The sequence below is a fragment of the Trachemys scripta genome, chromosome 15 (assembly GCF_013100865.1).
Source record: "Trachemys scripta elegans isolate TJP31775 chromosome 15, CAS_Tse_1.0, whole genome shotgun sequence".
NCBI lineage: Eukaryota > Metazoa > Chordata > Testudines > Emydidae > Trachemys > Trachemys scripta.
The window spans coordinates 13,580,376-13,600,293 of record NC_048312.1 but is presented as its reverse complement, the minus strand read 5'-3'; the positions used below and the strand labels follow the sequence as shown (position 1 = coordinate 13,600,293).

The 19,918-nt window shown below is 39.5% G+C and overlaps 1 protein-coding gene across 7 annotated transcripts in view; it reads right to left on the bottom strand.

Annotated features, from left to right (window-relative positions):
- LOC117887974 (E1A-binding protein p400-like) overlaps positions 1 to 19,918 on the bottom strand; it is a 64,957-nt gene that overhangs the window by 29,699 nt on the left and 15,340 nt on the right. For 6 of the 7 annotated variants that reach the window (XM_034790880.1, XM_034790883.1, XM_034790882.1 and 3 more), the window contains 15 exons: positions 19,353 to 19,410; positions 18,114 to 18,203; positions 16,957 to 17,064; positions 16,000 to 16,193; positions 15,265 to 15,442; positions 13,606 to 13,742; positions 13,014 to 13,183; positions 12,001 to 12,175; positions 11,030 to 11,166; positions 9,433 to 9,619; positions 8,157 to 8,323; positions 6,135 to 6,289; positions 5,363 to 5,599; positions 4,147 to 4,311; positions 2,887 to 3,054 (listed from right to left, as the gene is read on the bottom strand). In XM_034790880.1, the coding sequence (XP_034646771.1) occupies positions 2,887 to 3,054; positions 4,147 to 4,311; positions 5,363 to 5,599; positions 6,135 to 6,289; positions 8,157 to 8,323; positions 9,433 to 9,619; positions 11,030 to 11,166; positions 12,001 to 12,175; positions 13,014 to 13,183; positions 13,606 to 13,742; positions 15,265 to 15,442; positions 16,000 to 16,193; positions 16,957 to 17,064; positions 18,114 to 18,203; positions 19,353 to 19,410 (2,326 nt within the window). The remainder of the gene's footprint in view (positions 1 to 2,886; positions 3,055 to 4,146; positions 4,312 to 5,362; positions 5,600 to 6,134; positions 6,290 to 8,156; positions 8,324 to 9,432; positions 9,620 to 11,029; positions 11,167 to 12,000; positions 12,176 to 13,013; positions 13,184 to 13,605; positions 13,743 to 15,264; positions 15,443 to 15,999; positions 16,194 to 16,956; positions 17,065 to 18,113; positions 18,204 to 19,352; positions 19,411 to 19,918) is intronic. The other variant, XM_034790886.1, reaches the window with a different exon arrangement.

The following is a 19,918-nucleotide window of genomic DNA, read 5'->3' as shown; positions in this document are numbered from 1 at the left end:
AAAAGTGTTCAAAAGTTGTGAGGGTGTTTTCGTCTTTCTGAATTTGACTAAGCAGGTGTACAATCAACATTTCTGAGCAATGCCATTGCCTGGGTTTTGCTTTGCTTATGCAAAGACCTGGTGCTTTCATGATCTTGTGTGTATGCCATTTGCAACATTATTGTATTAGTCTGACAATTCGATAACTATCCAATTTTTAAAAAAACAAAAGAAAGAGTGTCCTGCCAGATAAAATGATGCTGTCATAATCTTAGGGATCTCATAGTAATTTAGCTCTTCTTTCCAAAAATATATCAATTCAGTATTCATACAATGAAACACAACATTTATATAATTAAAAATACACCTAATGCATCTTTTTGTATAACGCCTTTGAATCATCTCACAGCACGTGTATGAATGCAGTTGTTTGCAAGTTCTTTCCCAAAACAGCTAAACCAGCTACTAGAATATTACACAATAACAGTAATGTAAATAAAACTACATACAATGTCAAGGATAGCGTTCACCCAGTGGCAACACTGTATTCTTCTTGATTTCTAGGCAAGATGTATAGTTTCCTACCACACGCTGCTCACCAGCACTGAATGCTCTCAGTAGAAAACTAGTACAAACTCCCTGCTACTCAATATGACACTGCATTTCGGGGCTGAATTGATACCCTAATGAACAATTAGACTTCATTAGCACAATCTGGTGCAAATATATTATACAGTTAAGAGGAATAATCAACTGTAAGAAGCAAAGAGAGGACATCTTCATGTTTCCACATTTTTACATTAAGCAAACGAGCTACTCTGAGCTTCCAGCATACATTCATGTTTGCAATATACAGACACAAACTAAGCAATTATGGCTTCCCATCATCTGCAATAATGGCATTCACTCAGCATTTAAGGCAAAGTCTTGAAAGTCAAAATAAGTGCTTAAAAGATGAATCACAAAAGTCATTCTTTATTTTTCTTTTATAATATATAAAAGTAGCCTCAGTAGTTTCAGAGGGACTCTTCTCTCATCTTAAACCCTTAGAATGTTTAGGCTTTTTACTTTGGAAATATAAGGTCCTGAGAATTACCTGGTTTTTTTGGAGGACTTTAGCAATATTAGTGGTACTGAAATTGCACTGAAACGTGGTATCCCGGCTGGAGGATGAAACATTAAGCTATACCACCTTCCAACCTAAGACTAGACATTCCCTACCTCCTCTCTCCCCACAAAAGTTCCACAAAAAAGAAAAAGTCAGGATCTGAACCTTACAGCCATCTTAATGCATGAAAAAAGGATCAGTAAATGGACTTCTTTTAATTATTATTTCGCAGGTGACCTTCAATTAGGAGATGACTATAGCAAACAGCATTTCTAATGGACAATCCCAATAACTGCATTTCTTGTCAGTTAGTAAATTGCTGTTTTGTCTTAAAGTCAAAATGGCACAGGTACCCCCTAGACACCCAGTTCTCTGTTGTTTCTCCCGTTAACATCTTGATCATGTTTATAAACAAGGCTGTCAAACACCTGACGTGTATGTACAAAGGGGCAGAGCCCAGAAAACACAAGGTCAACTAGAAAAGGCAAGTACAGAAAAAAAGATCAGTTAGTGAAGTTACTACTGGAAGGAGGAAGCACATAAAAGACTACCCAATGCCCTCATAATATACAATAGATCCCACTTATTAGCAACCTCTCAGTTCCCAGCAAAAAAAAAAAAAAGTTGCCATTATCTGGAAGCTGTCAATAAGTGGAAGGCAGGTTTGTGGGGCTGCAGCCAGGGAAGGAAGCACTGGGACATGCTTTCTCTGGCTGCAGTCCTCCAAACCTGCCTGTGGCCAGTGCTCCGCATGTCCCAGCACTTCCTTCCCTGGCTACAGTATTGTAAACCTGACTGCAGCTGGGACCCACATGAGAGATAAAGGGCTGCTGGGGTGCACACGTTCCCACCCAGCTGGTGAGCCCCTGCGGGTGTCTCAGCACTATGTGCTGGGAAGGGACGCTATAGCCCAAATGACAGGACTTTCCATGGGGACCAGGGGTGATGGAGGCCCATGGAGCTGCATGGTGTCTCTCCATGCACTCTCGCGGTTGTGCCTTACCCCGGCACATGGGGTGGCAGCCAGGGAAAGAAGTGCTGATTTGTGCCAAACTCAAGCCCCCAGTGCCAGAGCAAGTCACAGCCCTACAAGCACAGGAAGAGGTGCTGTGCGGCACCAGGGGCCCCCAATGCCTGAGGAAAGACCAGGCATCCAGGCTACAGCCTCCTTCCCCATTGCTGCCCTGCCCACAACCTCCCCTCCCAGCCTGCAGCACCTGGACTCCAGCAGGGGCTTCCACATTGCAGAAACCTGCATGCAGCTGGGGCCTTTCTTCACCAAGAAGGTTAATAAAGCAGCATGCCTGTTCCCAATCTCTAAACCCATTAAAGTCAATGGGACGGCACTGCTTCCCAGCAAAATGTTGCTACTAACTGGAATTTGCTAATATCAGGATTGCTATTAAGAGCATCTGCTGTAGTAAAAAATAAGCACCTATATTCTACTTTGAAAAGCGGCAAATATTTTGAAACTTACATTTTACTATCCAGTGCAATTTGGTTTTAGAGACAGCTTGAAAAGAGAAATTTTGAATACACAATGCAGCCTCAACCTCTCTGAAGCATGCATTTTTTCCATTCTGTTTTGGTTTAAAGATTTGTGTTTGTTTCCAGTTTAGGTAACTCAATCCCCGCCACTTAAACAGAACAAAATAGCTCAATCAGTTAGCTAGCCCATGTTTCTGAATTAACAATGACAATTACCTGGTACCAATTAATAAGCAACTTGAAATACATAAAAAGCAACTTTGCTAGGTAGATGTCAAACTGGAGACATCACTTCACGACAGAGCACCTACCTTGCTGCGTTACTGCTGTAGAAGTTGGCACACCTGCTTGGTGCTGGTTTCCCAAAGCATTCAGAGCATTTTGAACAGTTCCTGCTTGAGAGACTGTCTGCATGACAACTGGGCCCTGAGGCCGCAAGTACTGCTGGCCCGGAGCCGAAACAATTTGAAGAACACTTCCTGCAATTGTGAGTTAAATGAAAAAAATGAGTCAGTGCAAAAGACAGAAGAGCCAAGAGGCTTCTCCGGCAGGGTGTATTACCGCAACAGGTAAGGCCTACCCTGCTGGGAATATCTGATTCCAAGTGAATGAACACAAAGGTACTGTTCATCTAATGCAAGAATTATTCATCTGAAACTAATCAAAGGAAGTTCGTAAGATTACCTCATTTCCTTACACGCCAGAAGGAAAAGGCAGCAAGGTATCAGGAATCTATGTATTTGTTTTTAAATTTACTCCCAATTATGTAATATCTTTCCCCAAATATACAATATTTTAATTTTAATTTTGCTGTACATCTAATTTACTTACTGGATTCAAAATTTAAGATTTTCTGGTGTGAGGACAACCACCTACATTTTCTCAAAGTTACATACAGAAATATCACCACTTAGGAAAGGAACCTCATAGGTTAAATCATTCTAAAACTAGGATAAGCCCATCACCTTCCCTCCCCAATTACATCTACTTCATGGGCCTAATTAAAGCCTCTTATTTTGCAGCTAAGCAAATTTCCCCAGAATTTGGGAGTTCACAAACCACAGAACCTCCATAACCAGAGCCAAGAGGGACTGTTTCAGAGCAAGAATATCGTATGCCATGTACTCTGCACATAGCAGTTGCTGGGTTAAAATAGACACACATTAGTTTATTATGGAGAGGTTAAAAAGTAATGTTGCAGAAACAAGGTTAAAGATTACTTGAATTTTGCTCCACATAACTGTGTATTTAATTTTTAATTAAAGCATTACTTTATTCTATGTGCACAATATACATATAAGAATATATTCATGAATGAAATATTCAAATAAAATTTATAAAAATGCTGTAACCACATTTCCTCTAACAGGTGTATATTTTTTCTAGAGAGATCTACCTTGCTGCCCCTCACAGTACAAAGAACAGACACAACAAATGGTATTATCAATGGAAAAAAATACCTCCTTTTTTAATATGCTTAAAGTACAGCAATGAGGAAAGCCTTCCCTGTCCCAACGGTCTAGTGTATCAGCATTAGAAAACCCACTGATTGAAGCTGGACAGAAGAGTACCTTGCAGCTGCAGAGGCTGCCCTGCCGTCAGCTGGCGGAGTTGGCTGTGTGATAAAGTAAATTTATTCCCTTGAAACTGCAGTGTTACAGGTGTCTCTGGCTGTGCGATTCTGCCTTGTGCTGATGCTATGGAGGCCAGGTGGGCTATTTTTACTACCTCACCACCTGTTAAGGAGGGAAACATACATTAATGAATGCCCTTCTGCTCCTACAATTCTAAATGTTGGTTAGTAAACTGGTGCTGAAGCACCTTCCATGCATAATTATATAAAGTGCTTCAAAAGTGTCATATAAAAGTTCAGCAGGTATTGCTTTCTGTATTTGTTGGACAGACTGGAAAAAACCGATCATTTAAAATTAAACATCAACATTTGAGAAGTTATCCTTTCACTTTTAGTAGCAAAAAGTGTAAGAGCTACCTGAAAACTCATGTGACACTTTGTAACAGAATAAGTATACATATTAAAGTGATCTCCACTGCCTTTTCAAGAGCACTAAGAAAGGTTTAACGAAGAGACAAAATATTCACTCAAAATAAAATGAGGAAAAACACATTTTAAAAAGCTTGAAGATTAAAATGTGCTGCATAAGCAAGTTTTATATTAAGTGAGCTGCACTTTTAGACAAGTCAAAAAGCTCTAAAATTATAAGTATCAAGATTTTTCTGATTTAAATGCAGAAAGTTTACAAGCAAAAAGCATCAAGTAAAGTTACAAAATGGTGGCATGAAACTTAGCTTTTGTAAAGGCAGTGCATTACCCCAGAGAGAAAATTAATACATCAGTGCTCAGTATTCTATATACATGCTAGTAGGCAGGGTACATACAACCTTAAAGCAAAGCCTCACTGCTTTTCTCTGCCTAACAGTTGTGACTTTTGTCTCTGCGAGAGAGGTCTTTAAGCAGATGGATTAGTGTTTAATATGAAAAGAATAATTAGGATAGAGCTAAAACATTTGGTCTGAAGGAAGTCTTGCCAGCAGAGGAAACATGCAGAAATAGGAGATTAAGTTGACACCACTAATGTATGTCCACAGCAATTCTATTGTTTCTTATCCAATTTTTGATTTTCCTTGGTCATAAGCAGCGTAGTGAGCAAGGCTAATCAGAAGAGTGAAAAAAAAAACAAAGATTCTGTACACATTTTAGGGTGCCTAGTAACTTAACCTCATTGTAGTAAAAAGGTGGGAGAAACCTTGAAAGGGGAGGCCACTTACTAGGCAACCGTGCCTGGGCCTGAGAGGTCAGTACCAGCCTCTGAGGCAGCACACTTTGTTGGATGGTGTGCGAGGGGGCCTGTGGCTGGGTCTGGCCTAGCTGTGAGGCCTGTGCAGTGGTCTGACCCCGCTGTTTCACAGGATTGGCTGTGCTAGTTGCTGTGGTGAAGGTCGCTGCTGGCTGGTGTCTTGGAGCACTGGTAGAAGCCTGAGTTGTCTGAAACTGTGCTGCTGCAGCTGCAATCAATAAGGTTTGTTTGTGCAAGTTGTTAGAGGTTTTAACTCCATTGTTTTAAACAACCTGCATTAAAAAGAAACCTTCCAACAGGATATTAAAATGGCTAAAGGAATGGCTTTTCCTTACAGACTGGGATTTCTACCCATACCTATCACTCCATTCTATTTTTACAACAGTACATAATCGGTAAGCATTTTTTAAAAAGACTAAGTATATATACAAAAGCATTGTAAATCCCTAAATTCAACAGAACATTATATACAATTGGGGGTTTAAATACCAATTGTGTCACAGTATATTTCATGCATTACCAGTTAGGCTACACCAGATGAGCTTTGCACTACAATGGTAGGTCACACTGTAGCAACTAGTGGAGGAAATTTACTGGCTATTAGTTTGTTTTTATTTTATTTTTTTAAAAGCCATTAGTAATCTAGACCACCAAGCTAGAGGAAAGAAGAGTTCTATTAACAAACTAGCATATGTCAGTATATTCAGAGGTTTAACTAACTAAGGTAGCAATACCTTTTTTACCTTGATTCGCAGATACTGTAGCAATGGGTGATCTTCCTCGCACTTGTCCCTGCTGAGTTACTGTTGCTGTGGTCACTGTCCGCTGCACTTGAGTACTTGGAAAAGCTACAGTCCTGCCATCAGGCTTCTGCCCATACTGAACTGGCTGAAACAACCTGCAAAGTACATGCAAAATAAAAGCTTAAGACAAAATTATTAACCAGGCCTTTAAAACTCCACTCAGCTTTCCCAGGGGAACAGGGAGATCAAGCCCATCTATGCCTGCTAAATTTAAGCTTTCCTTGAAACTTTTTTTTCCCCCCTAACTGATGCAATGCCGATTTCTTGACTCTGCAGACCAACAGCTCCATTGCCTCTGCTGCTGCTCACAGCTTTTCCAAGAGCAGCAACAGCATGACACTGAAAAAGAATCGGACTGGCTTCACTAACTACTATTCAAAAACCTTGTGGACAGCAGTGAAACCAACTAGAAATCGCTGACACTGTTGCTTGGGAAAGCTATGACCTGTAACACATAGGTGTGGAGTTGTATGAGGAAAGGAGAAGCCTTAAGGAGGAGAGGAGCAAAGATATCCTGCCACTCTACACAGCTAAGGAGAAGGAAGAAAGACAAAAGGGAAAGTTCCTTCTCCTTTGCAGATGTTTGCATCTACAAGGGAGCATTTGAACAGGACTCAACACTGGTAGAAATTCCAGCATCCCACTTCTGGCTTCACTGATCAGTCTCTTATCTAATCATATTTGATACCAGACTCCGGCTGGTAGATATCTGATAAAGTTTGCAAGTCTTGTTATTACATACTAAAAAACCTACATGTATGCAGAAGTGCTGCAAAATCTGTACAAGGGGATAAATTGCCACATTTCTTTCAACAGCAACTCCAAGTGATAGGTTCCAGCATATACTTGTGTAGTACACATGCAGAAGAATTAAAACTACTATGATGGGCTGCAAGAATCGGGGCAGAAAGCAGGAGAAAGAAGGAGGTCCTCAGAATTTTCAAAGGGAAGTGGGGTGCCCCCCTATGGCATCTCTAGAAAGAGAACCTATACATCTTCCAGATTCTTCAGTACATTGGTTCCTTACAAGAGAAATACTGTTAGAAAGCATACCACTGTTTGTTCCTATGCTACTGCAGACACAGCTAAATGCCTGAAGAACTACCTGCAAAATATTCATTAATTCTGCAAGATTTGCTTTCAGTATTCTAGGATTCCTAGAATCAAAGGCTATTCACTTCTAGATTAGTGTGAACCATAACACCACACTAGCCAAAGTAAAAATTCAGCAACCCTATAGATTGACTCAAAGTGGATCTCGGGGCTTGTCTACACTGTGCTGCACTGAGGACTATGGGAGTGTGAATTGCAGAACGCGATAAAACGTTGCGCTCTAACTGCCTCACGTGGATGCTGCTGGCACAAAGCAAAAGGTACCTACCTGGCGGTAACGTACATTAACACAAACGAGGTATCTTTTAGTTGCACCAGCAGCACCCACTCAAGGCAATTAGGGTGCAACATTTTGGTGCCCTCTGCAATTCACATCTCTACAGCCAACACTGCGGCACAGCACAGACGTAGCCTGTGTCTTGTGTTTCACAAAGCAGCTCCATACTACATGCTTGTCGTGAAAGCGCGTCATGTCATAATGATGTTTGGTTGTTGATCTAGAGCCCAAGTCTGCTAAATTAACCCCTATTATCAGTTTATAGCACCCTAAATGTGCTTTACTAAACCAAAATCCTAGTTTTGAGGGCAAACAAGCTGAAAGCGTGCCATACAATACTAACAAAATACAGAGTATGATGTGATCTGACGAATGTAATGCATTACCAGAAGGGATCTTAAAATCTAACGTTCAGTTTCATGGGTAAACATTTTGAAAATACAATGAACCTATAAACTAGATACAGGTAGAACGCAGTGACAGAGGATTTCTGACAAGTTTAAGATGAACTGCATTCCTTTTTTAAAATTCTAGCTCAAAGCAAGAGTATTTTCATATCAAGTTGGGTGTACCTGCTTGGTTTGAGCTTCACTGGGTTGGGTCTGGCTGGATGATGGGAGGAGCTGTAAATCTCTTCAATAAGCTTTCTGGTCACCTTTTGTTTTGGCAGCACTTGTGCTTCATAGTGAGTCATTTTATTTTCTACCCCAATCAGATCAAAAAGACACATGTCTGTATCCTAGGGTTATTGTGAAACAATAAGGTTTACAAGTCAGCACATAAAAATAATAAAGTTTAACATAACTAGAATAACTAGACTCATCTTTTGGCTGTTTAAAGTGAAACTAACATTGCTGGCTTCTCTCATTTGCAGCATGTATTTCGGTGGGGGAGGGAGAAATCAGGTTTTTTTTTTAAGCTAATAAAAGTTAAACTGAAAATGCCAAGTCTCCAGGCATTTTTTTGGCCATAACTACAGTTGACAGTCCCATCTTTAGTGTTAAATTGGCTAGGAGAGGAATTAAACTGAGCTAGGGAAATCACGACTTAGATAAAACAGAGTTGCACTTTTCCTGATATTTCAATCATCATCAACTGAGCTACATACCAGCAAATACAGTTTGTAAATATAAAATTAGACTACAGGGCATACATAGATTTTTAACAGTGTGGAAAAAATGTTCAATTGTCTTTTTAACATGCTCATCATTACACAGGCATAGTACATACGCATTAAAGACAGCAACAAACCCAACCAAAGGGACCATGCCTTCACCTTTTAGCCTGCTTTCTTAAGGTGAAGAGGTTGTTTTCCCTTGCTTGTCTAGAGCGACACTACTTCTTTGGCAATAAGCCATCCCAAACCATCACCATTTGTGCTAACACAAGAACAATAGTGCATTGAATCAGAAAGTTCTCACCCTTGTGTTAAAAAAGAAAGTCATACTGTCCCATGGCTATTATAAATCCTGAAAGCAGGAAAATTAATTGGAATATTATACTCCTACAGCCTATCCAGATTTTCTTCTCATTTAAGAGTGTATTTTTGGGTATAGGAAAGCTCCTGAAGACAAGAAATACATAACAGTGATGCAAAATGAAGCCAATTTCTCTTCGGACAGCTGGAACATGAATGCAAACTTATTACTCAACCATTTCTTAAAACTCATACTGCAGGGAGAAAGAGAAATGTAGTAAACATGTGTTCAGTTAGAATAGCAAATTCTTTCCACTTATAATCTATAGTTGGGCTTGCAGCACAGTCCCACGAACGAGAGGCTGATGCTATGTTCACTAAACACCAACATTCTGCAAGGACCATTTTTAAACAGTTCACTTTTCACTCACCTCCCAAAGATCCCGGTCTAGTGCTTTTAGTACCAAAGAAGCAGTTCCATATTCTAGTGCCTCTGATACATACGAGGAGCTGGAAAGCCTGGGATTTATCAGGTCAGGGTGATTACAAATCCTTTGAAGCTGCATCAGAACGTAAAGGACACTGACAAAATGTCCACTTTTAAGAGCTTCCTGGGTTCTATTAAAAAAAAAAAAAAAAAAAAGACATATATATTGTAAATTTCTCAGTTTAAGCATAGTTTTTATAAAGTCTGAAAGAGACGTCATTGAACTCATAGGGCTAGAATCTGAAGTGTAATGTGTTACACAGCAATCTTAATATATACTTAGGTTTTAAATAGAGAGATGTTCCAGGAGTATTTAGTGTAACACAATATCATTTCAAAATATGTGAATGTGATTTTGGAATTATCATGAAACTGAGGAACGAAGGACACTGTCAGAAACGGTCTAAACCAGGGGTGGGCAAATTACAGCCTGTGAGCCAACCCGGCCCTTGAGCTCCCCCTGGGGAGCGGGATGTGGCGCTCCAGCCAGGGAGCAGGGTTGGGGAACAGTCCGTGTGGCTCCCGGAAGCAGCGGCAAGGCCCTCACCCCGGCTCCTACGTGTAGGGGCAACCAGGGGGCTCCGGTCCACATGCTTCCCCCACCCCAAGCATCGCCCCCACAGCTCCCATTGGCCGGGAACCGCAGCCAATGGGAGCTGCAGGGACGGCGCCTGTGGATGGGGCAACGCGCAGCAGAGCTCTCTAGCCGTGCCTCCATGCAGGAGCTGGAGGGTGGATGTGCCACTGCTTCTGGGATCCACTTGAGGTAAGCACTGCCCAGAGCCTGCACCCCTGAGCTTCTCCCGCGCCCCAACCCTCTGCCCCAGCCCATATCCCCCTTCCCCCCCACTCTCCGAACCCTTGGGTCCCAGCCCAGAGTACCCTCCTACACCCCAAACTCCTCACCCACAGCCCGCATCCCCAGCCGGAGCCCTCATCCCCCACCGCCCTAGACCAGAGCCCCCTCCTCATTTCCAGCTCCATCCTGGAGCTCGCACCCCCAGCCAGAGCCTTCCCCCCCTCCCGCACCCCAACCCCAATTTGGTGAGCATTCATGGCCCATCATACAATTTCTATATCCAGATGTGGCCCTCGGGCCAACAAGTTTGCCCACCTGATCTAAACAGACAGGTTCTCCACCCCACAACTCTGTCAATCAGCGGCATCCTTACCCACACCACTATTCCTTTGTTTTACTCCTGGACATCCCCTGAGCAGAAACTGACTCTTCTGTTGAACTCTGGTGGCTTTGTGGTTTGAAGAAGCATCCACAGAGGATAAGAATGATTCCAAAACAGCTTTTAACTGACCATCATTGATTTTAGGTTTCCAGAGGTAAATGGTTGCTTTTTTCAAAGCCCATCATATCATTTGGCTTTAACGTTAGAAGTTTCAGGGTAGTTATGTCATATTATTTGGTCATGATTAAAAGGTTAGGAAAAATATTAAATGCAACCACCCAGGACATAAGTAGTTTTTTAATCTCCTTATGCAAAGAGTAGAATCATAACAGTTTTCACTTTGCTATTTGAATTTCTTACCCTGGCTGCAATATGACATCTTCATACATAGCCTTTTGCCGATTAGAAAGACGACACTTTAGCACATGTTCATATTTTTTTGTTAGTTGCTTTTCAACATCTCTCTTTGATCTTCGCAAAATAAATGGTTGAATCATCTGAAAATTTTCATAATATATTAAATAATCTTCCTTCACATTAAAGATACTTTGACAACTCGAAGCTAAGATTACCAGATATAATGCACACACAAACCGCAGTTATGCAGCCATTTGTGTATAATGCGATTATGCTACTACAAAACTGGCTGCAAAATTGCTGCTTGTTGGTTTTTTTAATTTCTGCATTAAGGTGCTCCAAAATCTAAGCTTTCGGTTTTGTTTTGCTTTTTGTTAAAGACACTTTTAGCCCTTATTGGGTGGGGGGGCTAGGGGGCCCCACATAAATCAAAACCCACCCTACAAGTTGTAAAATGAATGTAAATCAACCCTCCCCCGAGTCTGAAATGGCAGCTTTGAGAGAGGTGTGAACTGCTTGTATTCACAGTAAAGAGATGCTAAAGATTGTTAATTATTTCAGTGATTATCATTTTAGCAGACACTTCCAGCTTCTCCCCCAACAATTTCTAAAATGCCCTTCTATCAGTACAAAATTCTGTGGCACACATTGAAAATTTGTGCGCACCATATAAAAAGCCAAATTTAACATGCAAATCTTTCTTAAGGTTTTACTAATGACTGTACTGGATTCCCAGGAGCAGGTGGCTTGGGAAGATCCCTGCTGCATAAATTCTGGGCTCCAGACTTTAGGCCCAGTGTTCCACATAAGACACAATGCTTTGATCATGGTATAACACAATGCTTATAGGAGGAGTTCCTGTATGAGCTGATCCAAATGTTAAGAAAAGGCAGAGAATTCATCAATCTGAACCCTCCATGCCTGAGTCAACTGTGTTTGGATACTGAAGTAAAAATGAGAAAATAATTACATACTCTGTGTAATCTTATAACAAGTTTATGGCAATAATCCTGATTCTCCTCGTTGGCTGCCTTCACTGGGAAATCTAGATAAGATCTGGAAATTCCTGGAATTAGAAAATGCACCATGGTCCACAACTCCATCAAAGTGTTATGCAAAGGAGTGTCTATCAGGAGCAAACGATGCTGGCTGTGAACAATATGAAAAAGAAACTCAGTAATGAGGTTTAACAATTAAGTAGTTTTTAATAAAATAATGAGACACTTATCTGAACACTCTGGGTATTTGACAAATACTTAAAACACAATAAATTAAAAAAAAAAAAAAAAAAGAAACAGCAACCCCCAGAGCATACAATAACACTAAGTAACCACAATAAACCAAATTAACACAAAAATAAAACTAATTCTACATTTTCCCTAAACATTGCCTCCAACAATATTTGCTTCTTCAGTAAATAAATCAGTTTGCCTGAAAGTCACAGCCATAATGGTTAAGACATAATGCTAATTATTAAATCGGAAATTAAAGACAAAATGAATCAGTGTTATATTAACATTTAGGACAGTTATCTTTATAGTTATAACATTAAACTACAGAGCTTCCTATCTGCTTGAGTGTTTTAATAAAAAGAATTTAAAAAAAATGTTTTATTAACTTAACCCTTCTGACACACGCATTGGAACTTTCATGCAAAATTAGTGAATCATCCAAAATGAAGCAGTTATCCATCAAACTAGTTTCTCATTTCCACAATATTAAAAAAAAAAAAAAAAAATGTAGGAAATATTTCTGCTTGAGCAAGTCAAGGTCCAGAACATAGCTATAGCGCTATGTGAGCTGCTACCATTTGGTGCTGAGCAGGTCTCTGAACCTTGACTGCTCAAGTAAAGGGAACTCTACAGTGTGCAACTAACATACTATCCATGTAAGAACCCAGGCAGAACAGAACAGAATTCTTGAATTTGTGAACAGAAAAACGAATCTAAAAGCAACACGAAGGCAAAATTGTTGATACGCTCCACACCTTCTGAGATTGAAGAGTGCCTCCCAGTGCTTCTCAGTCATGTTTTTAATTTGCTGCATTTCATCTACGACTAGGTACTTCCATCGTATTTTCATGAAGGCATGGTTGCCTTTAAACAGTTGCTTGTACGAAGTGATACATACATTAAAGCTGTTGGGTTCCATCCATTCCTACAAAAAACAAAATAAATAATGATCCATACAGGCAGTCTCCAACTGTTAATACTAGTAGGACAGAAAAGTAATGGCAGAATTCCAGTGATTATGATTGCATGCTAGCCACTTTACAGCGATTAAAAAAAATGAATCCCAAATTATTTAAGCTAATACTGGTCTTCAAACTACAGTTGGGGTCCAGAAAGTGAGTAAGGGTACTGCATGTATTGTTCAATGCTTAGGACACCCTATTGCTTCACTTGCATTTTCAAAGAGACTTATGGATAAGAAGCTCTTGGTAAATGCAAGAAACCCACATTACATTATTTCATTGTTCACTTCTTGTTGTATCTCAACAAGAACAAGCTGCATAAATCTGTGTACCTAAACAGTGATCTAGTCTCATCACTAAAAATAAGCTTTGCAAAATAGAATACCTGTCTCTTTGCTCTAAGTTCTCTTTGGCTGCCAAAGTACAGAAGAATTTTCAATCCGGGGCACCAACGTTTCAATTCAAGCTCCCACTTCAGTATGTTACAACTTCGTACAACAACAAGATGAGGACCCCAATTACCTACATGAGGAAAAATACAGCAGAGGACAATACAGACATGGGATAAATACTGAAAACTCATTTTCTCCCTTCTGCTTTTAAAGTTAAAAACTGTATGTACTGAATTCATTGTGTGAGCCAATACTAACGTCAACACAAGACTACTATAAGAACAACTGTTAACTAGTCTGAGAGAATACAAAACTGTAATTCAAGGTTACAGTTCTGTAACTGTAATTGTTTATCAATGGTTGAGTCTCAGAAGTTAACTGAGTCATTTGTTCATTACACAATGTTGATTTTTTTAAATACTGTTAAACTGGAGATTTTAAAAACATTTGGCCCCCAAAATCCGAGGCAGGGGAACGGGAGATTGAGCAGCGCGCGGTCAACTGCTAAAACTGTCCACTTAAAACACGAAGGCACCTGAGTGTCATATTCCAATATAAATAGGGTTTTACTAAAATAATTGTCCTTGTCCATATGCTACCAAAGTCTGATTTGAACCCACAGAATCAAAGAGATTATGATGTAAGACTGAATCTCTGTTTCTCTCTCTCTCTCATTTTGTCCAGAGTACATTTATTTGTCAGCTCACCTTCTGCTACTAGCGTCTGGTGTTGCTGGCAGCTGGCTCCTATCCCTTCTTCATCCCCTTTATCAACAGCGGCAAATCTAATCTAATACCTGAGCCACCTTAAGTGTATCTGAATAGTGTGTTTTGCTGCCAGAACACTAGGTGTGCTGCATATACAGTTCTGCCCCTAATGAACCCAACTGTTTTTCAACTGGGACGCGTCACTACTTCTTAAAACAAAAAACACAGATTATAATTGAAAAACCCAGATGGCAGCTATATTAGAAATGACTTGTGCAGATCTGAGGAATGTGGTCAGCACATGTCAGATGCAGTCTTTGGGAAGTTAGCATCCTTTTTGGATTGTAAGTAATATGTATTAAAGTACAGATAATAGTTTGCAGCTCTGCAGCACCTTTAATCAGGCATCAAAAGAGCTTGATAAATACCTCATCCTTCACCACTTCTGGAGATAAATACTACCTCTTGCAAACCACAGCAAACAAAGCATCCGAAGAAGTGGGCTGTAGCCCACGAAAACTTATGCTCTAATAAATTTGTTAGTCTCTAAGGTGCCACAAGTACTCCTGTTCTTTTTGCGGATACAGACTAACACGGCTGCTACTCTGAAACAGATTTTAGAGGAAGCCAGGAAACAACAATCCCTTATATAACATAATGCAGCTTATTATCAAACACTGATGAGTGTTTTGAGTACCTTGACCATTTTTCTTAACCAAAAGGAGATAGTTTAAGAGAGCTTGAGAACAGCACTTCTAGTAGCTACTCAAGAAGTGACTAAAACTACCAGCTTTTTGCCAATATTCTTAAAAGGAATCACCACAATTGTCGGCAAAGTTTCAAGAAATTTGCAGGACAGCTGTAAATAGGCGAAATAGTGATTTATAATGGTAGTGCTGGTATACCTTAAAATTAAAGTTGCATGAAACAGCAGAATTAGCTTACCTTCATTACTAGCCAGGTGTGCAAAAAAGGCAATGACTTGCACAGTTTTGCCAAGCCCAGCCTCATCTGCCAGAATACCATTGAGATTCTTTTTATATAGCTTTGCTAACCAGTCCAGCCCAATCTTCTGATACTCTCTGAGAGTCCCATACAATAAAGATGGAGTATTATATTTTACCTGTGCCAAAAGAATATATGCATTTATGTTGCTGCTTTTGATCAAAGGTTAGAGTATGATTAAGTTCAAGGAAGCAAGTAAACAAACGTTGCCTTTTATAACTCCACAATTATGAAGATATTTCAATATTCATTGATTGTTAAAAAAATAAAATCTATTAAAAATGGTGCAAAATTTCTTGAGGAAACAGGAACACTTCTTGCTTTCTACTTCTAGCATTCCTTTTAGAAGATTCTGACCCACTCATAATTAATTAAACCTCACAACTATGAAGTACTATACACTTTTACAGATGGAGAAACTGAGTATGAGGAATTAAGTGAATTGCCTAAGCCCAAGATCCAGTCATTGGAAGAATGGGGAATGGAATCCCAATACTTTCAATTCCTATTCCCCTCATTAAGTCAGGGTACAAGGCTGCATCCAATATTATGTTGGCTAAAAGGTGAACAACAAAAGACATTCCTTTATGTAGTATTTCCTGTTTTAAAGCTACACTTTAAAAAAATAATATTTATGCATAAACACATGCTGTAATGGAAAATGAGAAGCTTTACCGCCGTCAAGATACGAGCACTCCCTTTAGGTAACAGTGCTTCCGCAGCTGCAGCAACCTCTGTTATGTCTTTTGTGTGTTTCTTTGCAGCATTTGTTCTCTCTACACCCTTATGCTGATCAATGCTGAGAAGTGAATCTATGAGTACCACTTCCTTCTGAAGGCTTTCCTGGTCTCCTGTATGGTCTTCCAATTCTACATAAGATGTAAGTTGATGATTATTTTACACACAGACATAAAACATCAGAAGTAAGTTACTAAATTGTTTTAACTGTTTCTATTATCTTCTGTTTAGCCAAGCTAAAATGAAAATCAAGTTAAGCGCAGCACCATGTTCTGAATGCTCACATTAACTAGCTTTTAGGGGCCATTGGCACAGAAATACGTTTTTACACTCCCTCTAAGAAATCCTCTGGCATTTCCCAATTTCCTAAAACTGATCCCAGAATGCATAATTCTGTGACCAATGAGATCTATGACACATAATAAGAAAAGTAACCACTCTGCATGCAACCGTATATACTTCATTTATAGGCTTTTCTATGGCTACCCTCACTATAGTTTCTGATAATCTTCAAATGTTACTGGATTTATACACACAACACTCCTGTTAGGTAGGTTAGGAAGTATTATCCTCATTTTACACATTGGGAACTGATATACAGAGATTAAATGCTTTGTGCAAGATCATACAGAAAATATTTTGCAGTGCCTGGAATATAACCCACAGTTCCCAAGCACCTTTCCAGATCTTTAACCACAAGACAATTCCTCCTTTCATACAATCCCATAGACACCAGTACTGTACTTTTTATTAATTTCAGATGTGACTTACTTTATGTTTGTTCCTCCAAAGCATGAACCATCTTGATAAAATGAGCCCAATGAACCATCAATGGATTTCAAAATGAATGTTAGTAGTTTCTTCTAACAAAAGTAAAATAAAAATAAAATTTACCTTCTTCACTGGTGTCCTCTTTGTTGTCAGGCTTAGGCTGGGGCCAGTGAAAATTCTCTGAAAAGGCACCTTCGTACATCTTTACTAAGTCATCCAAAGGCAATTCAGCTGAAGGTTATTGAAGAACAAACACAAGGATATTAATACTAAAAACTAGCAGTTATCAATAATATTACTTTTTAATAATTAAGCATACTTTGATATATGTTGTAATCCACACAGTACTCAGTTCAGAAATTGATTTTAAAGATAATTAACAGATGGAAGCAAAGCGACATTTTTAAAGTCAGTAGGCTCAATCCAATAGGTTCTTACCACAATACAAACCCACTATATAATCTGACAATCAGTTACTGCTTAGGAGAATCACAGCACTAAAAACAGCAGGCTTGTTAGATATCAAAACTGAAGCACACTGGCAATCTCTGTGGGGTATTTTGCGCAGCAGCGACATGCACCTGCCTCTGAACAGTTTTACAAAAGGGAGGAGGTTACTGGCACAGCGTTTTCTGGAAAGGCCCCTTTCCCTCTGATGCTTAGCTTGTCAAGATCTGAAATAGACCAAATCTGCTAGCCTTCCAGCAAAGCCATTCTGGTTGAGCAGGCACTGGTGAAGAGCCAAGGCCACTGAGGCCAGTGGAATTTCTATCTAATGGGAAAGTGCTGTGGAGGGTTTTAAGCAGCATTGCTCACGTGACCAGTGATCATGGTAGTTGGGAAGAAGGAGAAGTGCTGCCATGTTAGTCAATTTTTAATTTGCATCTCCAATGCTCTTGTGTTTTCACTGTATATCAAGTGCACTTGGAGATTTGGATGGGACCCTTTTAGTGTAGGGTTTGTATAGGAGCAACATCTAAATAAAAACATTTACACAGAAACTCTTTTTCAAACCAAATTACTTAAGAATTAGCTAATCATTACACATACCACTCCATAAACACTAACATTCATCACAGTCCACTATTAAAAACAACAAAAAATACACACAGGAATACAAACTATACATGGTTTGAAAGTTGAATGCATTCCTAAAAACAAACATTCATTTGATAGCTACCATATTTGCAAATATAGTAACTGCTATACATTTTCACATTTTACTCCAAATCCCACCAATATGTAGCAAACTTGTGTCCACAGGCAATCCACATACCTACCTTCTTTGGCTAAGTTAGAAAGTTCAGTTTGATGGTTTATATTTCCTTCTTTAGCCTCCTGCTCTTCAATTGTCTCCTCTTCATCTTCAACTATCACCAAAACACACATTTATAAAGGCAGCTTAGTTAAACAACTATAAAAAAAATCAGAGTATGACCAATAGATATGTCAGTTTAAGCCTACTTTGGAGATTGTTCCCAAGTCAAAGGCATTGGATATCACAGTGGAATTTAGCAAGAGAGAAAGGTCATTAAGCTAGCCTCATCTCAGTGTAATTGCTGAACTTTGGATAGTGGTCACATAGATTGTAGCATCTCCATTCCTTCGTATCTGTGATCTAGTGAGGTGTACAGGTTCGTAAGATCTCACCAGCTCAAGGAGCTATGCAAGTCACTATTTAGGCATCTCTGAATCTCACTATAACTGAATATCACTGAGAACCTTAGCAGGATTTCCAAAAAGGATTAGATATTTATATGAACAACAAGAATATCCAGAATTACAATACCTTCTTTTTAACAAAAGAGGTTTGGAAGGGATAGAATCCTTCATGCTTCAAGGCATAAGTCAACCTTGAACTTTTGAGTGTTAGTAGGAAACTTTCCCTAGGGCCAGGTTATCCCACAACTGCCGGAGCTTTTCCTCTCAAGCAGCTTGTATGCTGTCAAACAGGATATTAAACTAGATGAACCATTAGTCTGATCCAGTATAGCAACCCCCCTGGAGGTTGGGGAGATGTGGGGAAGAGGAGGAGGAGAGAAAATTATAATCAGATATACTGACCCAGAAAAGAAGATTTTCTTCCACTCCCAAGTTCTAGCAATACCAGCATCTATGCTTCTAAAAAGGTCTCTATTAATATTATTTTGTTCTTAAAGTGAAAACTATAGCACAATTCAGCTGGTATTTTCACAAATAAGGAGCAGACAATGGAAGAAGCCAATACCACAAACTGTTTATTCAACTCTTTCCTTGGGCATTTAGGGAGGGATTGGGTATAATAGGTAACAATAGTGAAGTCTTGGTAATAAAACCTCACTGAAGTACCTTCCCTCACTCTGCTATTTAATCTTTGCCGAGAAGCGGATAAAGTTGGCAATTATGTTGCGAAAATACAGGGTATCTGGATCAGCAGATTGAAAATTAGTGTTCAGTTTTTAAATATATAAAATACATACCCACACTTCCAAAGACAAATGCACCAAGCACTGTAGACAGAATTTTTAAAAGTGACTAACCTTCCTCATCAGTCAAGGATGTGCTTGCCTTTCTTTTCCTTCCAGATGACAGTGAACCCTAGCATTAAATAATTTAAATGTTCAAACCCATGGAATATAAAGCCAATATATAAACAAGACTTCTAGGGCAGGAGGAGGCTAAATCTCCATCCAGTTCCTCCTTAAATCTAGCTATCCATATCAATATTTGTATAATAAGTTGACCAAAGTCAATCAAAGGCATCCACATGAGTGGAATTCCACTGATGTCAATGGGACTCTATGCAGATATAAAGGTCCAGCTGCAGAGATGTAGGATCAGAGCCTGTATGTGTGACTGGGTAAATAATACACCCTTTAAAAACGTCCAAACATCTTTTTCAACCATAAACACTAGAATGGCCACTTCAAAGCCCTTATAGGTTCCTGGATAAACATTGGAGCAAAGAGTCCTGTGGCACCTTATAGACTAACAGACGTATAGGAGCATGAGCTTTCGTGGGTGAATACCCACTTCTTCTGATGCATGTAGTGGAAATTTCCAGAGGCAGGTATAAATATGCAAGCAAGAATCAGTCTAGAGATAA